This window comes from Neofelis nebulosa, chromosome 1 (assembly GCF_028018385.1).
Source record: "Neofelis nebulosa isolate mNeoNeb1 chromosome 1, mNeoNeb1.pri, whole genome shotgun sequence".
NCBI lineage: Eukaryota > Metazoa > Chordata > Mammalia > Carnivora > Felidae > Neofelis > Neofelis nebulosa.
The window spans coordinates 50,945,850-50,964,399 of NC_080782.1; the positions used below are offsets into that span (position 1 = coordinate 50,945,850).

At 47.5% G+C, this 18,550-nt stretch overlaps 1 protein-coding gene and 1 long non-coding RNA gene across 9 annotated transcripts in view; one reads left to right on the forward strand and one right to left on the reverse strand.

The window, feature by feature from the left end:
* Positions 1–6,127, reverse strand: part of EBF1 (EBF transcription factor 1) — a 392,556-nt gene extending 386,429 nt beyond the window's left edge. For 4 of the 8 annotated variants that reach the window (XM_058721706.1, XM_058721698.1, XM_058721690.1 and 1 more), the window contains exons 1-4: positions 5,090–6,127; positions 2,821–2,977; positions 2,219–2,282; positions 1,539–1,594 (exon numbers count right to left, since the gene is read on the reverse strand). In XM_058721706.1, coding sequence (XP_058577689.1) covers positions 1,539–1,594; positions 2,219–2,282; positions 2,821–2,977; positions 5,090–5,223 — 411 coding nt within the window. In that variant the 5' untranslated portion in view covers positions 5,224–6,127. The remainder of the gene's footprint in view (positions 1–1,538; positions 1,595–2,218; positions 2,283–2,820; positions 2,978–5,089) is intronic. The other 4 variants (XM_058721739.1, XM_058721730.1, XM_058721724.1 and 1 more) reach the window with 1 other exon arrangement.
* A 5,587-nt stretch (positions 6,128–11,714) lies between these two features.
* On the forward strand, positions 11,715–18,081 carry LOC131507255 (uncharacterized). Its single transcript, XR_009259414.1, has 2 exons — positions 11,715–16,536; positions 17,473–18,081. It is a non-coding gene; the product is annotated as an uncharacterized LOC131507255 (long non-coding RNA).
* The last annotated feature ends 469 nt before the right edge of the window (positions 18,082–18,550 follow it).

The following is an 18,550-nucleotide window of genomic DNA, read 5'->3' on the forward strand; positions in this document are numbered from 1 at the left end:
TCAGGCTTTTCTGTTTCTGCTTGGCAGGATAAAAAAAATTTTCTAACTAACAAAATACAATGTGTTCAAATGAAAGGGAATTATCCTATATAATAATCAAAACCAGTGAAGAAAAGAAGACCAAAAGTACAAATGTGAATTTACTCTGACCAATCAACAAAGAATTAAATCTTCAGGAAAGCCAAATATTTTGGGCAAATAACTTAAAATAGATTTCAATATGTATATATTTATTATTGTTAAAACTACATTTCATACCCTCGTGTTTTTTTCTTAGTTCACCGTGAAATATGAGACTAATAATCAAAGTTAGCTATTATTGAAAAGTTCTTGCTGAGTATATTTTAAAACTTCCAACAGCTTATGAATGTGCATTGTGTACAACATATTTAAGCCATGCTTATCTAAAAACAATTTTTAAATGTGCATGTATGCCCTAATTTGAAAACTTCTAAGTCAGTATCTATTAAAGATCACCCTCCTTATTTTAAAGGGAATATTTTTAAATCGCAATCAAGCAAATAAGTTTTATTCATCTTACTAAATTGGTAGTTGGTACACTTTGATAACTTTTCTCTTTGTTCTAATTTCTTTCCCCCACCCAGTAAAGCTGGCTTCTTTTTTGTTACTAAGTCCTCCAACTACCTAAGCAGCTACTTAATTCTGAAACTAAACTATGCCTTAAAATTAAAAAAAAAAAAAAAAAAAAAAAAAAAAAGGCTCCTGTGCCTCATTAAAACGTCAGGCCTCTTTTCTGACTCGGCTCATAATTGTATCTTTTAAACCATAACTCAACCTTAATGTATAATGCTTGACACCCGCGTGTTGGGGAGTTTCAGAAAATGCCGTCTATATACCTTTAAGACCACAAGCTCACTCTCGCTGCCTGGCTTCTTGCCAAACTCGGAGGCAAAAGCAGGAGGATTTTTACAAAATACTCCGTAACAATTGTTGCTCCCTCTTCCAACAGTACTACTACCACAACCTCCTTTTAAGAAAAAAAAAAAAAAGAAAAGAAATCTGTGGAGTGGGTCATCTCTGCTCTCAGCTCACCTCACCGTTGCTAAGGAAGCTACCTAGCCCCCCTCCCTCCTCACGCACTTCCCTACCCTATACCTCCCTGGAGAGGCCCGGATGGTTTGGATCTCACAAGTTCAGCCCACTCTACACCAAGGTCCCAGGGCACCTTTTGCGCCCCCTGGGGCTCCTCCGCAGGGTCAAAGGAAGTTCAGCACTTACTCTCCCCACTCAGCACCCTGTAGTGTTAACGCACAAGGCCTGGGTTTCCCTTGGTGGGAAGGAGCCGTCGAGCCACCTTCCCCACGCGGCAGGCGTGTGTGTGTGTGTGTGTGTGTGTGTGTGTGTGTGTGTGTGTGTGTGTAATCACTTGCAAGGCTGCGCTGAGAGTGCGGTCTGAGGTCCGCCCTGGAGTTGAGAGTTCGAGTTCCAGGCCCGGTCCTAGGGAGTAGCCAGCCTCTTGGCTTCCCCAAATTTAGAGGCGCTAGAGTCACCCCGCGGCGCGAAATTAAGAAACTTACTTGTTTTGTCATGGAGTCAATGAGGCGCACGTAGAAATCCTGCTCCGTCCTTATCCCTGGGGGAGAGGGGAAGGGGAGTGGGGAACGAAGGAAAATTAAGTGAGAGAGGATCCGCCGCTAAATAAACAAACAAACAACAAAGAATGGGGTTCCAAGGCGTATGCAACGCCTACTCTCCCAGAGAAGCCCAGGCAGGACACCACCACCCCCATCTTCCCCAGTGTCCAGAGAGGGGCCAGTCCCTATGCACAGCAGCAGAGAATGGGGCGGGACCCCCACCTGGCTACTCTCACTTCTCTAGTTGGGAGCCCCTCTGCGCGCTCTCTGGGAGCCATCAAGGCCACGACTGCTCTAGCTCCCTGAGCCCAAGGACTTAGGGCCTGGAGTCTGAACTCAGCCTCCCTTAGGAATGGGACGAAGAAAGGAATTGGCCCTGCGAGGGCCAGGGCTCCACACCTGGCCCCAGGTGTGCTCGAGCCCGCCACGGCCGCCCTCCGGCTACTCGGGGCCTGCTTGCGTGAAACCTCCTCAGGTGAAACTTAGGGGAGGCCTGGTGACCCCGAGGACGGCGGAAAACCGAGCGTGCTCAGGGCTCTCGTCCACCTGGATCTGGCTGCGTCCCCTGCCCTCACCCAGAGCCCCAGGGTGCCGGCGCCGACCCGACCCGACCTGAGCCTCACCATTGCTGTAGAGGAGCTGGAGCCGGTAGTGAATCCCGTTATTGGTCTTTTCGCTGTTGGCTTCCTGGGTTTCAGCGAGACGCAAAGACACAACAAGAGACGCAGGAGAGAGGTCGGCGTGAGCGAGTGGACCGACTTCGAGGCAACTTTCCCGAAGAAGGGACCCCCGGCCGGGGAACCGGACAGGCCCAGGAGCAGCAGAAATTGCGGCCAACTGTGATCCCTCTGCCGCCCTCCCGACCCTTACTGCTCCCTCTTCCCTTCCAGAAAATTCCGTGGGGCCTGGGGGCTCGGGCCTGGGTCAGCAGAGGCAGGAGCCGCGCGTGGTCGCGCCATTGAGGGCGGGTTCATCCCAGGCGCCCTCGACTCTGGAGTGCGAAGCCGGGCTCGCCTCTCTCCAGCTCTGGGGCTCCACGCGAACTTTTTGGAGCAGAACCTCATGGATGAGGAGCCCGGGTTCGCCCAGGACGGGAAGTGGCTTGGGGGACCCCGCTCAGGAGTGTGTTATGGATGCTTTGCACTCGCCGAGGAGCGCGCCTCCCGAAGCGGCTGGGCCTGCTCCCCGGTCGGGGGCGAGGGGCAGCGGCGCTGCGCCCACTTACTTTTTCCTTCTCCACGAACCCAACAAAGGCTGTCCTCTCGATCTCCACGGGCTGGCCCTGTCTGTCGTAGAGGGCCAGGACGAAGTGGAAGAAGTTGGATTTCCGCAGATTGGAAGGCGGCTGCTTCTCAAAGTGAGCCCGGGCCAGACCCACCCCGCTGCGGCCAAAGACGCAGAGTTAGACGGCTAAGCGGGACACCGACGCGCGACCCTTTGTCACCCTTTACATACGCGCGAGCCCTCACGCACCAACCTCGTCTACCCCCAGAACACCTAGTGGGCGCCCTAAACGCCCCCTCCGGCGCCCGGGGCCCACCCGGCGACGGGACATGCGTGCTCTCGCGTGTCCAGTCCTCCCGCCAAGTACACGGCGCGCCCCCCGAACTCGCCGAAGAGCCATGAAAGTTTTGTTAGGGTTTTGCGCAGGAGATAAAACCCTGCAAGCCTTTACTCTGACCTGACGCGCGCTACGTGGGAAGGAAAAGTGGAGGTGGATGCAGTGAACCCGCGTTCGCGGAACACAGCTGGTAGTTTACAACTTGGAGAGAGGGAGGCATGGGAATTGGTGCCCGCCACCCCCACGAATCTCCCGCCTCAAGGGCAGGTGAGGATGGATGGGGAACAGGCTCAGTTTCATGAAGCCGCAGCCATCCTCCAGGAAACCTCGCGTGCCCCCGCCAGGCGCGGGCGCCCGGCCTCTGGACACCGCACGCCCCCTCCCCAAATAAGGCATGTGAGAAAAAGGATCTGAGGGGGTCAACTCAGAGCTGTCAAGGGTGGTTGCTGTGGAACAGGGAGCTGGTTTAAAAGACCTGTCCTGACAAAGTTTCGCTGTTCCACAAAAACCCTCACACTCATTCCAGAAATCCTATGGACCAGGGGTGCCGGCTGAGCGCGCCCGCGGGGGGACTGGAGGCTCGGGTGCCAGGGGCGCGGGAGGCCACTGACAGCCCGGCCTGCCCAACACAAGGGCGCGCTCACACACACACACATACACACACACACACACACACACTCTTTCGCTTCCAGCCCAGTTACCCAACTCACTCTCACTGCTAACCACCCCCATCCTTGTACTCAACGGGGATGGGAACAGTGTTGCAGACACTTGTCCCCTGCCCCGTGAAGATGAGGATGAGGTAATTAGTCATCTTCCTTTTTCCCCTTCCGCCCTCTCGGAGTCCGACAGGGCCTGGGGCCGCCAAATCTCCTACTCCCCAAGCCCAGCTGGTGGTCTGGGAAAAAAGGCCATTTCTCACTTGGGACCAGGCGTCCTCAGAAAGGTTGATAAGAGTGCCCAGAAAAGTTCCCCCAGGTCAATCTCCAAGGGAAGTGCCTCCAAGTCACACAGTCTAGCATCCCAGGAGCTGAGAGTGGGAGAGGGGCTGGAAGGGCCGTGGTGACAGAGGGTGGGGAAGACTTTCAGGAAATGTCAGAATCAAAGTTGGGAGCTGCCGTTCTACCGGTGGACTGAGAAAAGCAGAAAGATAGAGAGAGGGAGAGAGAACAAGACCAGAGAACTAAGAGAAGGTTCTGGGGATACATGGAGAGAGAAAATAGGAGAGAAAGGGAGGTAAGGGAATGAGAAGAGGAGAGAGGAGGGAGGAATGAAGAAAGAAGAGGAAGGAAAGAATGAAGAAAGGGAGGACGGAAAGAAGGAAGAGAGGTAAGGGAGAAAGGAAAGGGAAAAAGGAAAAGAAGTGAAGAAGGAAGAAAAGAAAAAGGGAAGGGAGGGGAAAAGGAGTTAAGAAAAAGAGGAAGGAAGGAAAAGAAAGAAGAGAAGGAAAAAAGTTTAGAAAGGAGGGAAGAAAGAAAAGAAGAAAGAAAGAAAAAAGGCAGGAAAGAAAGGAAGAAAAGATAGGAAAGAGAAAGAAAAGAAAAGAAAGAGAAAAGAAAAGAAGGAAGAAAGAAAGAAAGAAAAAGAAAGAGGAGACAACCGGCCAGGAAAGAGAGCAATCACATAAAAAAAACACAGATATCCAACATCGTGCTGATGAGACGCCTCTTCTGGCTTAAAACGAAATGAAAACAGTCACAGGCGAAGCAGGGAAAAGTGCCGGCAAAGCGTGGGCTTCTCGCAGGCAGCTCCCGGCTCTCCGGCCGCAGGCGACCAAGGCAGCGCGGCCCGGGAGCGCGGAGCCCCGGAGGCGAGCCGAGCCGAGCGGCGGACTCAAGAGCGCGGCCGGGCCCCGCGGCGGCCGCAGCCACCGCCTCCCGGCTCTTCTGCTTGCGGCTCGCCTCCCCGGCCGCGGTCCCCGAGCGGTACCCACCTCTGCGCCGCCGTGTTGGCGTCCAGCACCCCGGCGCCCTGCATCCACGTCCGCACCGCGTTCATGCCGCTGCCCAGCGGCTCTTCCTTCATGCTGCTTCCACTCCGTTGGATGCTTTCCTGAATCCCAAACATGAAAACAACCTTTTCTTGTGGAAAATCTCCTCCCCCTTGAAAATATTGAAAAAAAAAAAAAAAAAAAAAAAGGAAAGAAAAACGCCAGCCAGAGATTTTTTTTTTTTTTGAGACGATGAACTCGCGCTAGAAGATCAAGGCGGGCTGGAAAGCAAATTTTTTAAAAATGTAAACCTTCGCTCAAAACTGAGCGATAACACGAAAAAAAAGGAGAGAAAAAAAAAAAAAGAAGGGAAAATCCAACGAAAAGACCAAAATAAAAAAAATAGAGATGTATGCTTGGCTGTTGGGGGTTGTTTGGTTGGTTAATTTTTGGTTTGGGTGCTTTTTTTTTTCTTTTTTTTTCTTTTTTTTTTCTTTTTTTTTTTTTTTTTTTTTTTTTTTTTTTTTTTTTTTTGTAATGATCACAGGCCGGTGGAGGACAGGAGGGGCTGGAGTTTCCTTTTGTAGAGGTACCCTTCACTTGAAGAAGCAGGAAGAAAAAAAAAGCCCTGATGGCAATTTAAGAAACAATAGACTCAACTCGCGCTGCCGGCTTTGCTACTTCAAGTGTCATTTTCCACAACCAGGCAAGTTTTTTCCTCTCTCTTTTTTTTCCTCCTTCTCTCCCAACCAAAGATGTTTCTTTCCTTTCAGTGCGTTTAGATGAGGACGCTGGTTGCCGTAGACAGATACACCAGAGAGGGAGAGTGGGGTGGGGGGAAGGGGGGAGAGAGAGGGAAAGAGGAAGGGGGGGGAGGGAAAGACAGAGAGAGAAAGAGAAAGAGAGAGAGGAGAGGGAGAAAGAGAGAGGGGTGGACCCTGCTGGATGGAGATTCTGTTTTCTCCTTGCTAAAATAGAAGTGATTTGCAGGCTTTCCCTATGGAATCCAGTTTGACTCTCCCCAGAGCTAAACACAGGCACACTAACCCCAAAGGGAGGAGGCGGGGCTCGCGCCTCACGGCCCCGCCCCTTCATTTGCATAATGCCATCCTTCCGCAAAGCTGCAGCCAATCGCGGCTTAAGAAGCCTTCTGGCTCGCCGCGCTGGGCCACGCTCCCTCATTAACATCCCTCTCCGGGTGGCGCAGGGGAGCTAGCCAAAGTTCCTCGCAAAGTGGCGAGCGAAGGATCGCTGAGCACCAGCGTCTGTGCTGGGAAGGAGCTGGGCACAGCTGGGCAGAGCCGGGCTGGAGAGGGGAAACAGACGGAAGGGAAGGGCGATATTTTTCTCAGGGATTTGAACTGGGGTCTGCATCCTGGTCGTTGCGGTCCTTTTAGCATCCTCGCCACGCCCTGAGCGCGCTCGCGGTTCACAAGCTGCGCCCTCCCAGGGCCGATGCTGCGTCCTGCTCCGCTGTTCTGGGACGTCGGGGGCAAAAGTGGAGGAGACGGGAGAGCCCGGGCAGAAAAAGCAGGAAGCGCGTCCCAGGTGCCCACCTCTTCGCTTTGAGGAGGGGGTGGTGGGGTGGAAAAATGGGTGCTCGAGGTCGGGGCGGGAGATCGCGGAGGGCACTTTTCTCCACGCTGGGAGAAGTGGGTGGACCCTGGGTCTCGGTTAGTGAGGCTCTGTGGGTCCCTCATGGAGTAGGGGGACCCGGACTCTGTCCGTTGTCTGGCCTCTGAAATGGTTCTCGTTCTGATGCTAGCTTCGAGGCCGCGGGTGTTAAGGCACCGTACCCATAAGCTCACTTATATCGAGGAATCCGCGGGATGTGTAAACGGTGGAATGAATGCTCTCACTAGAGTTGTATCAGGATGCATTCTAAAATTTACTCAGATTCATTTCCCAACCTCTTACCCTCGCCCCAAAGTATTTTTTTTTCTTTAGTGTATTTACCAGAGCAACAACGTCTCTGATTGATTGGTTATTTCATGTAGGATTTCTGTCTTCCTCATTCTTTCAGTTTAAACGGGGGACTTGAACAAACCCACTCCAACTTCTGCTCCTGCCAGTTGTCCAGAAAGTGAGAGATTGAGTTAAAAAGGAGGGGACTGGGTGGGGGGGGGGGGGGGAAGGCTAAGAGAGAGGGAGGGAGAAATGGTCTCCAACCTCAGACCTTTCTGTATATATGCATGTGAGTGGCAAAGAAAATAGCTAGAAGTTTCCGGGTAATGTGCCCCATCATTTTTTAGCAGGTCGTAACCTCTAATAAGCACATGGTGAACTTCTGTTTCATTGCCCTCAGAGGAACTCCCTGACTGCAGCCAAATCTGCTAAGGACTCCTTGGGGGGAGTTCTCTGCCAGAAATCCAGGTCCCCTTTCTGCTGGCCTTCCTTGGCCCTTTGATTTAGGAAGCTCATGGGGTCAGTGACGGAACAGTACACACGCCCATGTTGAATGGATGGAGACAGGCAAAAAATACGCTTTGTGCTCTTGGCAGAGCAGAAAAGTGAAAACCACTTCCCAGTTCCTAAACCAGAAAAAAGGACTGTGTTTCAGGTCCGTGAGTACATGGCCACTATCCTCAAATACTACTTTATCTTTGTGCACAAAGCGTGCCCTGCTCCCATACCATTTAATCTGGACCACTAATGTGCTGAGAGCACTTTGTCTCTGGCAAAAATTAATAATTAATTCAGTCTCCACCAAGACACTCCTGAAGAGATGTGTCTGGTCCATCAGGATCTACGTAACATCTGCCAGAGTTCCTGGCACACAGCACATGTTCAGGATGGTTATGTTGGTGGAGAGACTGAAAGGGTTATAACTTTGTGGGCAGGGGAAAGGAGGAGGGGACTTTCTCCATCTCTACAGAATTCAAACGCACAATTAAAACTGGGCCTGCTGAAAACTTCCGAAAGATCCAAGCTTAACCTCCAAAGTCCAATGAGTCCCCCAGAGCCAATCCCTTCCCCTGCCTGGACTATCCCCTGCCTTCTCTGAGGGTATCCTTCAAGGAAGGGGAACCAGGAAACAGAGGCCACCCTTCTATCAATGAGTTCCAGATAGCCAGAGCTAAAGACTCAAGCTTCCCTCTCCTTAATTCCCTGAACCTCCACTTTTACTCTCCAGTGAACTGTATTCAGGACTCCAAGTTGAGTCTGGTAAAGTACATTCCCCAGTGAGGGGGAACACACAATGTAATAGGGATCAGATCGCTGCCAAAGGCAAGCAGCAAAAGTGCCAGAAAAAGGGGAGACACAGCCACTATGAGGACCAGGATCAGTGTGAAGCACACAACAGATGGATTTCTAAGGGGTCAAGCGGAATCTAGAAGCACTCTGCAGATTATGTGTTTGTTGAGGGGCCTGAAGGTGCCTGTTTCCAAAGAGAAATTGGCACAGAGAAAGAAAATGTCAGCAGCCCAACTTCTGCCCCAGAGTAGGTAACCTCTAGAAACTAAATAAGAAGGAGGCAATTTCCACATCTGCCAGGCCACAGGAAGAGGTAAAACAAAAAAAGGGCAAGAATCTTTTGATAAGACTAATTCCTTTTGGCTGTTCAGAAACAGCAGATACCTCACCTGGGATGGCGAATGACTTTCTTTTAATCAAGCAGAATGTATTCATAGCATTTCTTCTGAGTGTTCTGGTGCTTTTAAACTGGCTTTTCTCACCCAGTAATAAATGATTAAGTAGGAAGGAAGTTAAAGGGAAGGTAGAAAGAGATATAGAGGGTGATAGGAAACTGGGAACAACACCAGGCCAGCAGACTAGTAGGTTTTTGTGGATTTCCTCTGGTAAATATTCAACTAGCAATTGTAATTTTAAACTTTGAAAAATTCCTTAAACACTTGTCAATCTTCCCTCCTGTGAGGGAAGCACCACCTCCAGAAGACCAAGCATGTGTGTGGAGAAGGGGTACTATAAAGTATGTACTGAGACTGACTTCATCTTTTCTTATAGTCACTTCTCCTGTGAAGAAAAATACTTGTGTGTATAGCATTGCCCAGGAGTTATAGAATATCTGTGATATGACTTTAGGTTAGCTTATAACAGTAATCCCTAAATCCCCCTCATCAGCCTAATCATATGGGGGAGGAGGTAGAAATGCAGATTTTCAGGCCCTGTCCAGACCTACAGAATTAGAGAAGAAAAAAGCAAGGAGTGGGCAACGCTGGGCATAAGAAAAATATACAGCAAAATGGACTTATATGTGGAAGAAGCAGGTGAAAAGGCTTGATATTTCCCCTGTGAAGTGTCCCGCTGAGCTTCTCAGAGTTTCTTCCTAAATGAGGGTTAACGTCCACTCCCTCCCCCTTGATTGCTCTAAACAGTAGACAGGGCTACCCACGCCTCAGGGTCTCCCAGCGCTGCAGGAAGCTCAGGCCCAGTGAGCAAGACCCCCCATTCCACCCCGAACTTTGAAACCTTCTCACTCTCGGCTATCCCAACCCTCTTAAGTCAGAGGGAAATCAATTCCCTTTCCCGAAGGACACCAATTGCCTCCATAACTTCCAGGGGGTGCAGGTGAGAACACAGGTGTCCCTTCTCTAACCCAAAAAGAGTAGAGACGAGATAAATACAGCCAAACTAGGACTAGCGGGACGTCCCGGGGAAAGAGGGAATCTTTTCTGCTCGTCCGCCCCCAGGAGGCCAGACTTGGGACCTGTCACTTAGAAAATTCCTTCTGTCTGCGTCTCCCTTAGCAAGACGCGCCCCCAGAAGGGCCGCCAGCCCTGGGAAATGCCCCCTTCTTTTGGCGGCTAGTAAGAGACTGCTTAGAGTGAGAGAGGAGAAAAGACGCCTCCTTCGGTGTTGGAAAGAAGGGAAAGGGAAAGTGCGGCGATGAAGGCCAAAGGCTCAAAGTCCCTCCGCCAACGGCCGCTCTGAAGGTGTCCACTGGCGGTCTGGAGTTGCGGCCGCAGTGAGCAGGTGCCAAAGCTCTGCCCACAGGAGGAGTGGGTGGCGGCGCGGGTCGCTAGGAACATGAGAGCCAGAGCGGGACGCAGCATGGAGGGGAGAGGTGCTCCTGAGCTGAGCCCAGATGCCGGCGGGAAAGGCCCCGCCACCCGCGCGCGAAACCCTGACGCTGCCCCTCTAAGACCTTTACCTGCTGCCCTCGGAGTACGTATAAGAGCAGCAGGCCACGTTTCCACCGGAAATCCGCCTGTCCCACCTCCTTGCTCTCAGCGGTCTCTGGCAAGCGGCAAGGGGAAGGGGGCATTCCCTCGGACCCAGATTCCTCTTTCAGATCCCCAAAGTTGTGGCAGCGGTGGCCCGGTGTGCTTGCCGACTCTAACTTTTCCAGTACCTGGGAACGCGCGTCTCCTCATACTACAGACAGGGAAACTGAGGCCTAGAACGGGACAAAGACACCCACAGACACCTAGGACAAAAGCTTGAGGCAAGGAGTTCGAACAAACCTTTCCCGGATCCACCCTGCGGACTGTCGGGTTTCCCCTGGGGCGGTCCCTAGATAATAATAGACACCATTTGTTGAAGGCTTTACGGGCAGAAACTCGCTGAATTCCCACAAGACAAAGAAGGCAGGTAAGATCGCCCCCATCTACAGGTGAGGAAACTGAAGGCTTGTGATTGAAATGAAACAACCTGTCCACCGCCTCACTGCAAATAAAGTCTCCGAGCAGAAATTTCCCCAGTCTGTGACCTTAACCTAGGATCCAAACCATCCATCCAACGGCGGCGCATTATCCTTACATTTGCATTGGTGCTTCCCCTGGCTCCCCGACCCCCGCCACGCCTCTGCCACAAAGCTCGCAGATCCCCTGGGTATCCCGGATGACAGAGGAGCAAGGGCGCAAGTTGCCCCAGGGCAGGCAACGGAAGGGAGATAGGAGGGGAAAACGGTTCTGAAAAGTTCTAATTCGTGGACTGGATGCGCATTCCCGCTGGCAGATACCGTCACGCGTCTCTCCCGGCAGTCCTAGACAGGGCACGCCAGGGTGGCGCTAACTCCAGCCCTGGATCTGCCACATTTGCTGTGTGACCTTCAGTCAGTCGCAACTCCGGGTCCTAGCTGAGGTGCCAGAGCTTCGGGCGCGTGCAGCGTGGTCTAATTGATATAGACTGAACAAGTTTTGGGGGATGCCTGCGAAGTCCAACAGAGGGCAGAAATGTGGACACCTGCGGATGCACTTTAATTGAGGAAGACCATATAGCCTTGGCATGACCACAGAAAACTAAAAACTAAAATTATTTTGAGCTGGGAGAGTACAGTTGGGGACCCGCCGGAGAAGATCTCCTAATCCGAGACTGTCCTGAAGCGCGACTATTGCCCTACCTTTAGCCCTTCTCCCACAGTCCTCCAACCTGCTTGATTGGAGTCTGATCTGCGAAGGGCCCCCGTTCCCTCGGCGGCGAAAAGAGGCTCCAGGGTGCGGGAAGAGAACTTCCTGGCTGTTTGGACATTAGCATCTCTTCAGTAGTGCAAACGTAAAAAAAAAAAAGAAAAAGAAAGAAAGGAAAGAAAAGAAAGAAAAGAAAGAAAAGAAAAGAAAGAAAGAAAGAAAGAAAGAGGCCTGCGAGAATTTGGAGGCGAAGGGAGGGAAGCCTGTTTGCTTAGGAAAAAGTAGAAGGAAAGGGGAGTTTAGCAGAGAAGCTGGGTCACAATAAGTTTTTTCTTTGAAGCACAATTCATTAGATATTTACGCACCGCTCGGCCCTTAGAGGTCTTTGTTGGCCACCGAGATGCGAGATGAGTGTGATGTGAGTGTGCAAATACGTTTGTATAAACGAAGAGTGGCTGCATTTTTATGGGCCTGTGTAGCACACGTGTGTACCAGTGAGTGATAGCGCGCACTTGGGTGCATGTGGACGCTTGTGCTTGAGAAGGATTGTTGCGCATAAGCGTTGAGTACACGTGTGCACGTGTAAAGTGTGTGCATGTGTTACATGTAAACACGTGTCTCATGTGAGTGTGCGTGTGCAGAAGTCCGTACGTGTTTAAGAGCAACGTACACTTGTGTGTGAGCCTGAGCTCACACGTGGTTCGTTTGTCCATGTGTGCATGTGAAACTCAGCGAAGAAGTCCCTGAAACCTCCGGTCTCGTGGAAGGAAAGGCGCAGGCAGGAATCGAGGACTGAGCACCCCATGGCAAGAGTCGAAACTGCCGCTCCTTCGGCCCGCAGGCAGCCGGAAGCCGCCTACCGGGCTCGGGACTGGCCCGGAGGTCGTGGGTCAGCCCCCAGCTCGGCTCCGGCCCAGCCAGGCGGATTCCCACTGGGGCCCACCAATTACCAGGACTGCACTCGAAATAATCCCTGCTGGGCAGTTCGGGAGCTCTTAATTGTTCCTCGCGGACAGTTTCTAATTATCGATACCGTGTGTCCTAAAGGAGACCGCTTCCGGGTTATTTGCTTATGTTTTTATTATCTTTATCACCGTCATTATTTGGTGGCTGTATGAAGATAGTGCCAAGCCCACCTAGACCGCCCTGCCCCGCCTCTCCGGCGCCGCCCTGGGCGTGCGGGTTACCCGCAGACACCGGAATCTTCCCTTACGTGGAGCCACAGCGCCACCTCGCGATCCCCCAGCCTCCCTCCGGTCACTGCCACCCAAATTTCCAGTACTGGTGGGTTTTCCATTCGCTTTCGCCGTTCCTCTTTCCCTATCTAGAACGGTCCACATGGCTGTGGACCCAACATGCCTTGAGATCCTAACATGCCTTGCTAAGCAGCTTTGTACACGACCGGAATGCCTATACCCGGTCTCCACCTGGAGAAATTCTCTCTTTAAAATCACTAACACAGAGTTCACCTCTTTCATAAAACCTTTCCAGATCCCTTCTAGGAAGTCATTCGTGCCTTTCCCTGATTTCCCTGGTGCTTGTATCACATTGGACAGAAAATATTGTTTAAAAATCTCTTTCCCCTCCATAATCAAGGAGCTCACCTACAGTCACTATTTTGCTTATAGCAACAATAGTAACAGTAAAACCTGGTATTAACTGAACGCACTCTATGGAGCATCTTATGCAATGTGCTATGCTAAGCATTTTATTCATTACCGCGTTTAATTTTCCCAGCAAAACCGTGAAGTAAGCACCAATATAATTTCCCAGTTTTCAGATGAGGCCAGAGAGTTCCTGTCTAAGGTTGTATTGCAGAACCCAACCCAAGTCTGTCTGTCTGATTTTTCTTAACCTCTTTTCTTAACATCTGTGCCTTGCAGACTTATTCAGCTCTATATCCACAGGCTTTAAGATAGGACCAGGCACAGAGTGGACATTCATATATTTATGAATAAATGAACCACTGCCAATACAAATCTTTTCTTCTCCAAGAGAGTTGGGCTAGAAAAACACTGCAGTTACCAGATACCTTGATTGAAGTGTTACCACAATGATTTATCCCAAAAGAGTATTCCACTACTAACTAGCTAAGTGACCTTGGTCAAGTCACTTCATCCTCAATTCCTCATTTTTAAAAGTAGGTTTTCTGTGAGTATTAAATGAGGGAAAAAATGTGAGGTACTTGATATAGCCCCTTGTACTGTAATCAACACTCAGCGAAAGTGTGCTATTAATATAATTATTAATGAGAGTTTTAAAAACTAAAGCACAGAACACCAAATTGACTTACCCCTAGCCACATAGAATTCACCATACCTCTATATAAAATTATCTCACTATTATATCTTCATTTTCATCCTGGACATAAAATATGTAATAAAATATGTTTAGTTTATTGTGGTTGGGGTGTTAATGTTAACCCTGCTCTGTTATAAAATTTTAAGGGGCAGGGGGGAAAGATATAATTAAACAGTAAATCAGCAGGCTTTGACTCTCACCCTTTCCTCTTGCTTTGTAGCTTTTTACCAAGAAAGATTTAAAGAAAGACTATAAAAGTGCTTATTATTCTGGAAAGTACAAAACTCTATTTTTTAATTTAGGGGACATTCTGAGCTAGTTTGAGTTTTTCCCACTTGAAACACTTTGTTGCTAGTGATACACTAAAAGTTTAAAAATATGTATCTAAGCAAATGATTGTCCCCAAATAAAAAAGAAATGATGGTTGTCTAAACATATCCCAGACTTTCAGACATTTCCCAAAAAGGCTAAGTTTTAGAGGTTCAGGGTCTCTTTTCAGAGTGACTCATTAGATAATTACTACTTATTAGCATCTAAGCGAAAATGAACTTTTCTGTCTGATCAGGCTATAACTTTCCTACTATCAAATTCTTTTGGAAGACTATTGACCAATACAGTTATGTCATAAAGACACAAAAAGAGCCTGATAAAATCCACAAAAGGCACAAGTGTGTCTCCCCATTTAGCTGGCCCACAGCGCATTTCCAGAAACTTTATCCCAACCCCAATTTATTTTAGTTCATTTGTACCTGCTTCTCTTTCTATGCAATACTCTTGTATGAAGATGAAGAAACAAATTCAGGAAACTTTATCAGCAACAAATTAATGTGTTAAGAGATTTTATTGCATAGCTGCCACATATTTTATTATCCTTGATTGGGGATTTGATTCGTATTGACTGTGCGAGACCCTGTCTTCTTGACAGTTTGGGGAGGGAGCATGTCTATTCTGTTTTCTTTTCTTCTTTATGTCTAGAATGGTCTCCATTAGCGATGTTCACTAAAATTATGGCTTCCCTACTTCCAGGTGCACAGTAGGAGTAAAGTATTCTGATTCTTCTGCATTTAGATGCAACCCTATTGTTTGCTTTGATAAATTGAGAATTATCAGTAATATGTGCTATTTAGAGGCAAAAGCTTTAAGATCCAATGTGCAATTCGCCAATTCACCTTCCCCATGCCACAGCCTCCAGTGACCCCCCAGATGGAGTTTCCTTCAGCCTGCCACTCTTTGCAAAGATAATGTGGAGTGGAGACCTCTCCAACCCACAGTGAACATTTAACATGAATGTGAAATAATCTTTTGTTACTATAAGTCCCAGAGATTTTTTATGGCAGCATAACTGAGCCTTTCCTGACTAATATGCCTAGGAAGGAAGCTCACATTTCTTTTTCTTCCTTCCTTTTTTTCTTTTTTCCTTCCTCCCTCCCTCCCTCGTTCCCTCCTTCTCTCTCTTTCCTTCTTTCTTTTTCTTTCTTCCTTTTTTTTGTGGACAATGTGGAAATTCTTCTCCTAGAGTGTAAGACTTCCACATCTAATTAAATAATCAGATAATGCAATTATTCAGTTAGAAGCCTGTATCTCGTTTTCTTACTCAATTCATACATCTCCTATGGGTCAAAACATCATTTAGAAAACTCTGAAATGGAAAACAACAACTGAATTTTAGAAGCACTGAAAAAGAATCTCAGAGTCATTGCTAGATCTCCACAGGAATTTCTTGGGGGCTTGCTGCCTGCTTGCATATTCACAATGAAGGGTGTGCCATAGGCTGTGATCCAAAGAGCTTTTGTCAGCGATTATATGAGGGGACAGATAAACATGTCTTCCTTCAGTGTTTAATTTCCTTCGGTCCATAATTTCAGGATGGTGAAGGGGAAAAATATTTGGCTAATCAACTTGTATTTAAGGAACATGACCTATGGCAAGTTATTTAACTTTTCTAGACCTTACTTTCACCATCTGGAAAATAAGAGTAGGAGATCAGACAATCTTCAGGATGCCATCCAGTTCTAATCAGCTGGAATTCTGAGATATTTGGGTGATTATCAGTTTCAGGAGTCCATGCTAAGTATAGAATCTTCTTGTGTTTCTATCCTCAGCATTATTTTGTGAAACATTTTAAATTTTTCATGCTGAGCCCAACTTAAAACAACTGCTTCTTGGGCAAGATAGATAGTGCTTCTTCTCTTCCACCTCAAATTTTTTTAATGTTGGAATCTGCTAGAAGAGTGGGCCATATAGATTTGGGGCCATGTAAAATGGTTTGTCACTTTCTAGTCAAGAGGGAAATTTTTCTTTTTCTTTTTCTTCTTCTTTCTTTTTTTTCTTTATCTTTTTCTTTCTTTCCTTTTGAGAGGTATTTTCTTCAGGTTTCATTATCAGACTACCTAAGGAAATTTCTTGTGAATTTTCAGGAAACTTTTGAGACAAAATATTGATTGTGTGACAAATGCTGTGGAGTGAAATCATTGCTAATTATTCTTTATTCTTAATGTGGTATGACTGATTGCCAGAAACAATACTATTACCTTCATTTGGATAATAATTTATGGTTGACAAAGAGTTATTGCCTTGATTCCGCTCAATGAACCATGCCAACTGACATTTCTCCCCTATTTCACAGAGGAGCTGAGGTTTTGATTTGCCCGTGGCGTGTGGCTAGCAAGCAGTGGGGCTTGACTGTAACCCAGGAGCCACACTGCCTATGAAATTAAGAAAGCTGTCTGCTACCTTACTTACTTCTGTCAACCAATTCCTGGTTTCTCTCTTCTCTGGCCCTCTCTTTGAAGTTAGTGTGGTCATCTGACTTCGTTGAGCCAGAGCATTTACTTAAAGGTAAGAGAACCCCCAGAGTACTTGCTCCCCTCAACCAGAGGTGTTACTGAGAACAGCTCCATCAGTTTGGGTCCTGCTGTCAGGATCACGATGAACAGAATTCTTTAGCAATATGCAACACATTTAATGTACGCAGGTGGTTTAAGCCACTAGGACTTGGGGCTTCTTTGTTATGGCAGCTTTGCATAGCCTGTCCTGACTGATATAGTTTCCTAATTCAAATATAAGTGTTTTGTGAAAGAGAGCTCTCTCTGTTGAGTGGACTCCTATAAACTTGCATTATATACACATATCTTTAAGAAAGAAAATATTCTTCTGGATCTCTCATGTTTTTATTTAAACTAATTTTACTATCTTACTTAAATATGCACAAGCATAAAACTAGGGCCACATTCTTTATGCAGATAGCATTTAAACAACCATGAAACCAAATTACAAAGTTCATGAAAAAGAGAAACTGCACAAAACCAAAGATTTATAAATGAACTATAATAAAATGAGCTGGATAACGTTTTGTGGAAACTAAATTGTCACTTAAATGTCCACATGGTTGTTTCTGAGTTCAATAAAGTAGGTTCTTTTAGAAGTGGTCTGTCTATATAATTATGCCCTGTGTAATGTCTCAATCTTTCTACCACTTTTTAAACTTTTTTATTTTAAACTACCACAAAGTGTTCCTTAATTCATATGGTGTAGGACAAGTTTAAAGGAGTCATTTCAGTGTCAAATCCACCTCTGTCCAGTTTTTATCAGCCTATGATGATTAGGAACCACTGTTGGCACCAATAAACACAAACTAAAATTTGGGAACATTGTGTCAGTAATTCAGTTTTAAGGTAATTATTCAGATAAGTCTAACTGTGCTTAACTTTTTAAGACTACAATTGAAATGACTTATCTGTAATGACATAACTGTATTTAAACATTTGTTTCTAGGAACAAAGAGGAAAGAGTGACTAGAAGACTCTAGTGCAGAGTTGGTCTCTGGAGAACTGCTGTATGTCTTACTCCTGGGCCATTGCTAGACTGCATTTCTCAACATCCCTACCAGCTGCTTTGGCTATATGACTGAGTTCTGGCGAACGAAAAGTAGGTGGGATTGATGGAAGCCATTTTCAGATATAGTTCATAAAAACCTCCCACACAGTCTTGCACTCCTCTTCCTCCCCCTCTGCGGACTAATCAGAAAATCCAAGGTGATATTCCAATGCTAGGGCAGGCTTAGCAAAGGTTTTCTGTCAAGATCCTGATAGGCAATATTTTATAATTCATGAGCCTGTTGCAACTACCTTAGTGTGAGAGCAGCTACAAAGCACAGGTGATACATGATGAATCGGTGTGGCTGTGTCTCAATAAAACTTTATTTACAAAGAAAAAATTTATAAAAACTCTAGATCAAATTTGGTCCATGAGTCATAGATTGCTGACCCTGCTCTAGGATATGTCAGAATCACAACGTAGAAGGATTCTGGCCCCTAAATGACTGCATGGGGAAATAAACTTTATACAAGCAAGAAATAAACTTCTCTTATGTTAAGTCATTGAGATTCTAGGGTTGTTTCAGCATTAGCTTACTCCAATACTGTTGGAGGAGGTTATCGAGGGGACATGACCTCAGGTTGACCCAACGATCTGAACCTGGGCAATTGGCTCCTCCTCCCCTCCCCTGCACTTCAGATGCACATTTTGCATAGCATTCCACAGTGGACACTGTTTTCAAAGATGCAGCTTTAAGAGAACAGTGTGCTGTTGAGACCATCTGGACAGTATATGTGACTGAGCCCAATGAAGGTCTCTATATAAACTTTTAAGATTCTGGCAGGCACGTGCAGAGATTTACCTGTCTTGTTACCTGCCAAGATGAGCCTCATGTGTAAGTTCCCTTGCTTATTAAGTCTGCCACCAGAAATCCAAGAATGCCACCACCTACCAAGAGTGGTCTTCCTCTTTCTTCGGTTTTTCCTTGCCCTCCACGTACAGAAGCCAGGTCCGGATTTAATTCAGGATGCTCCTG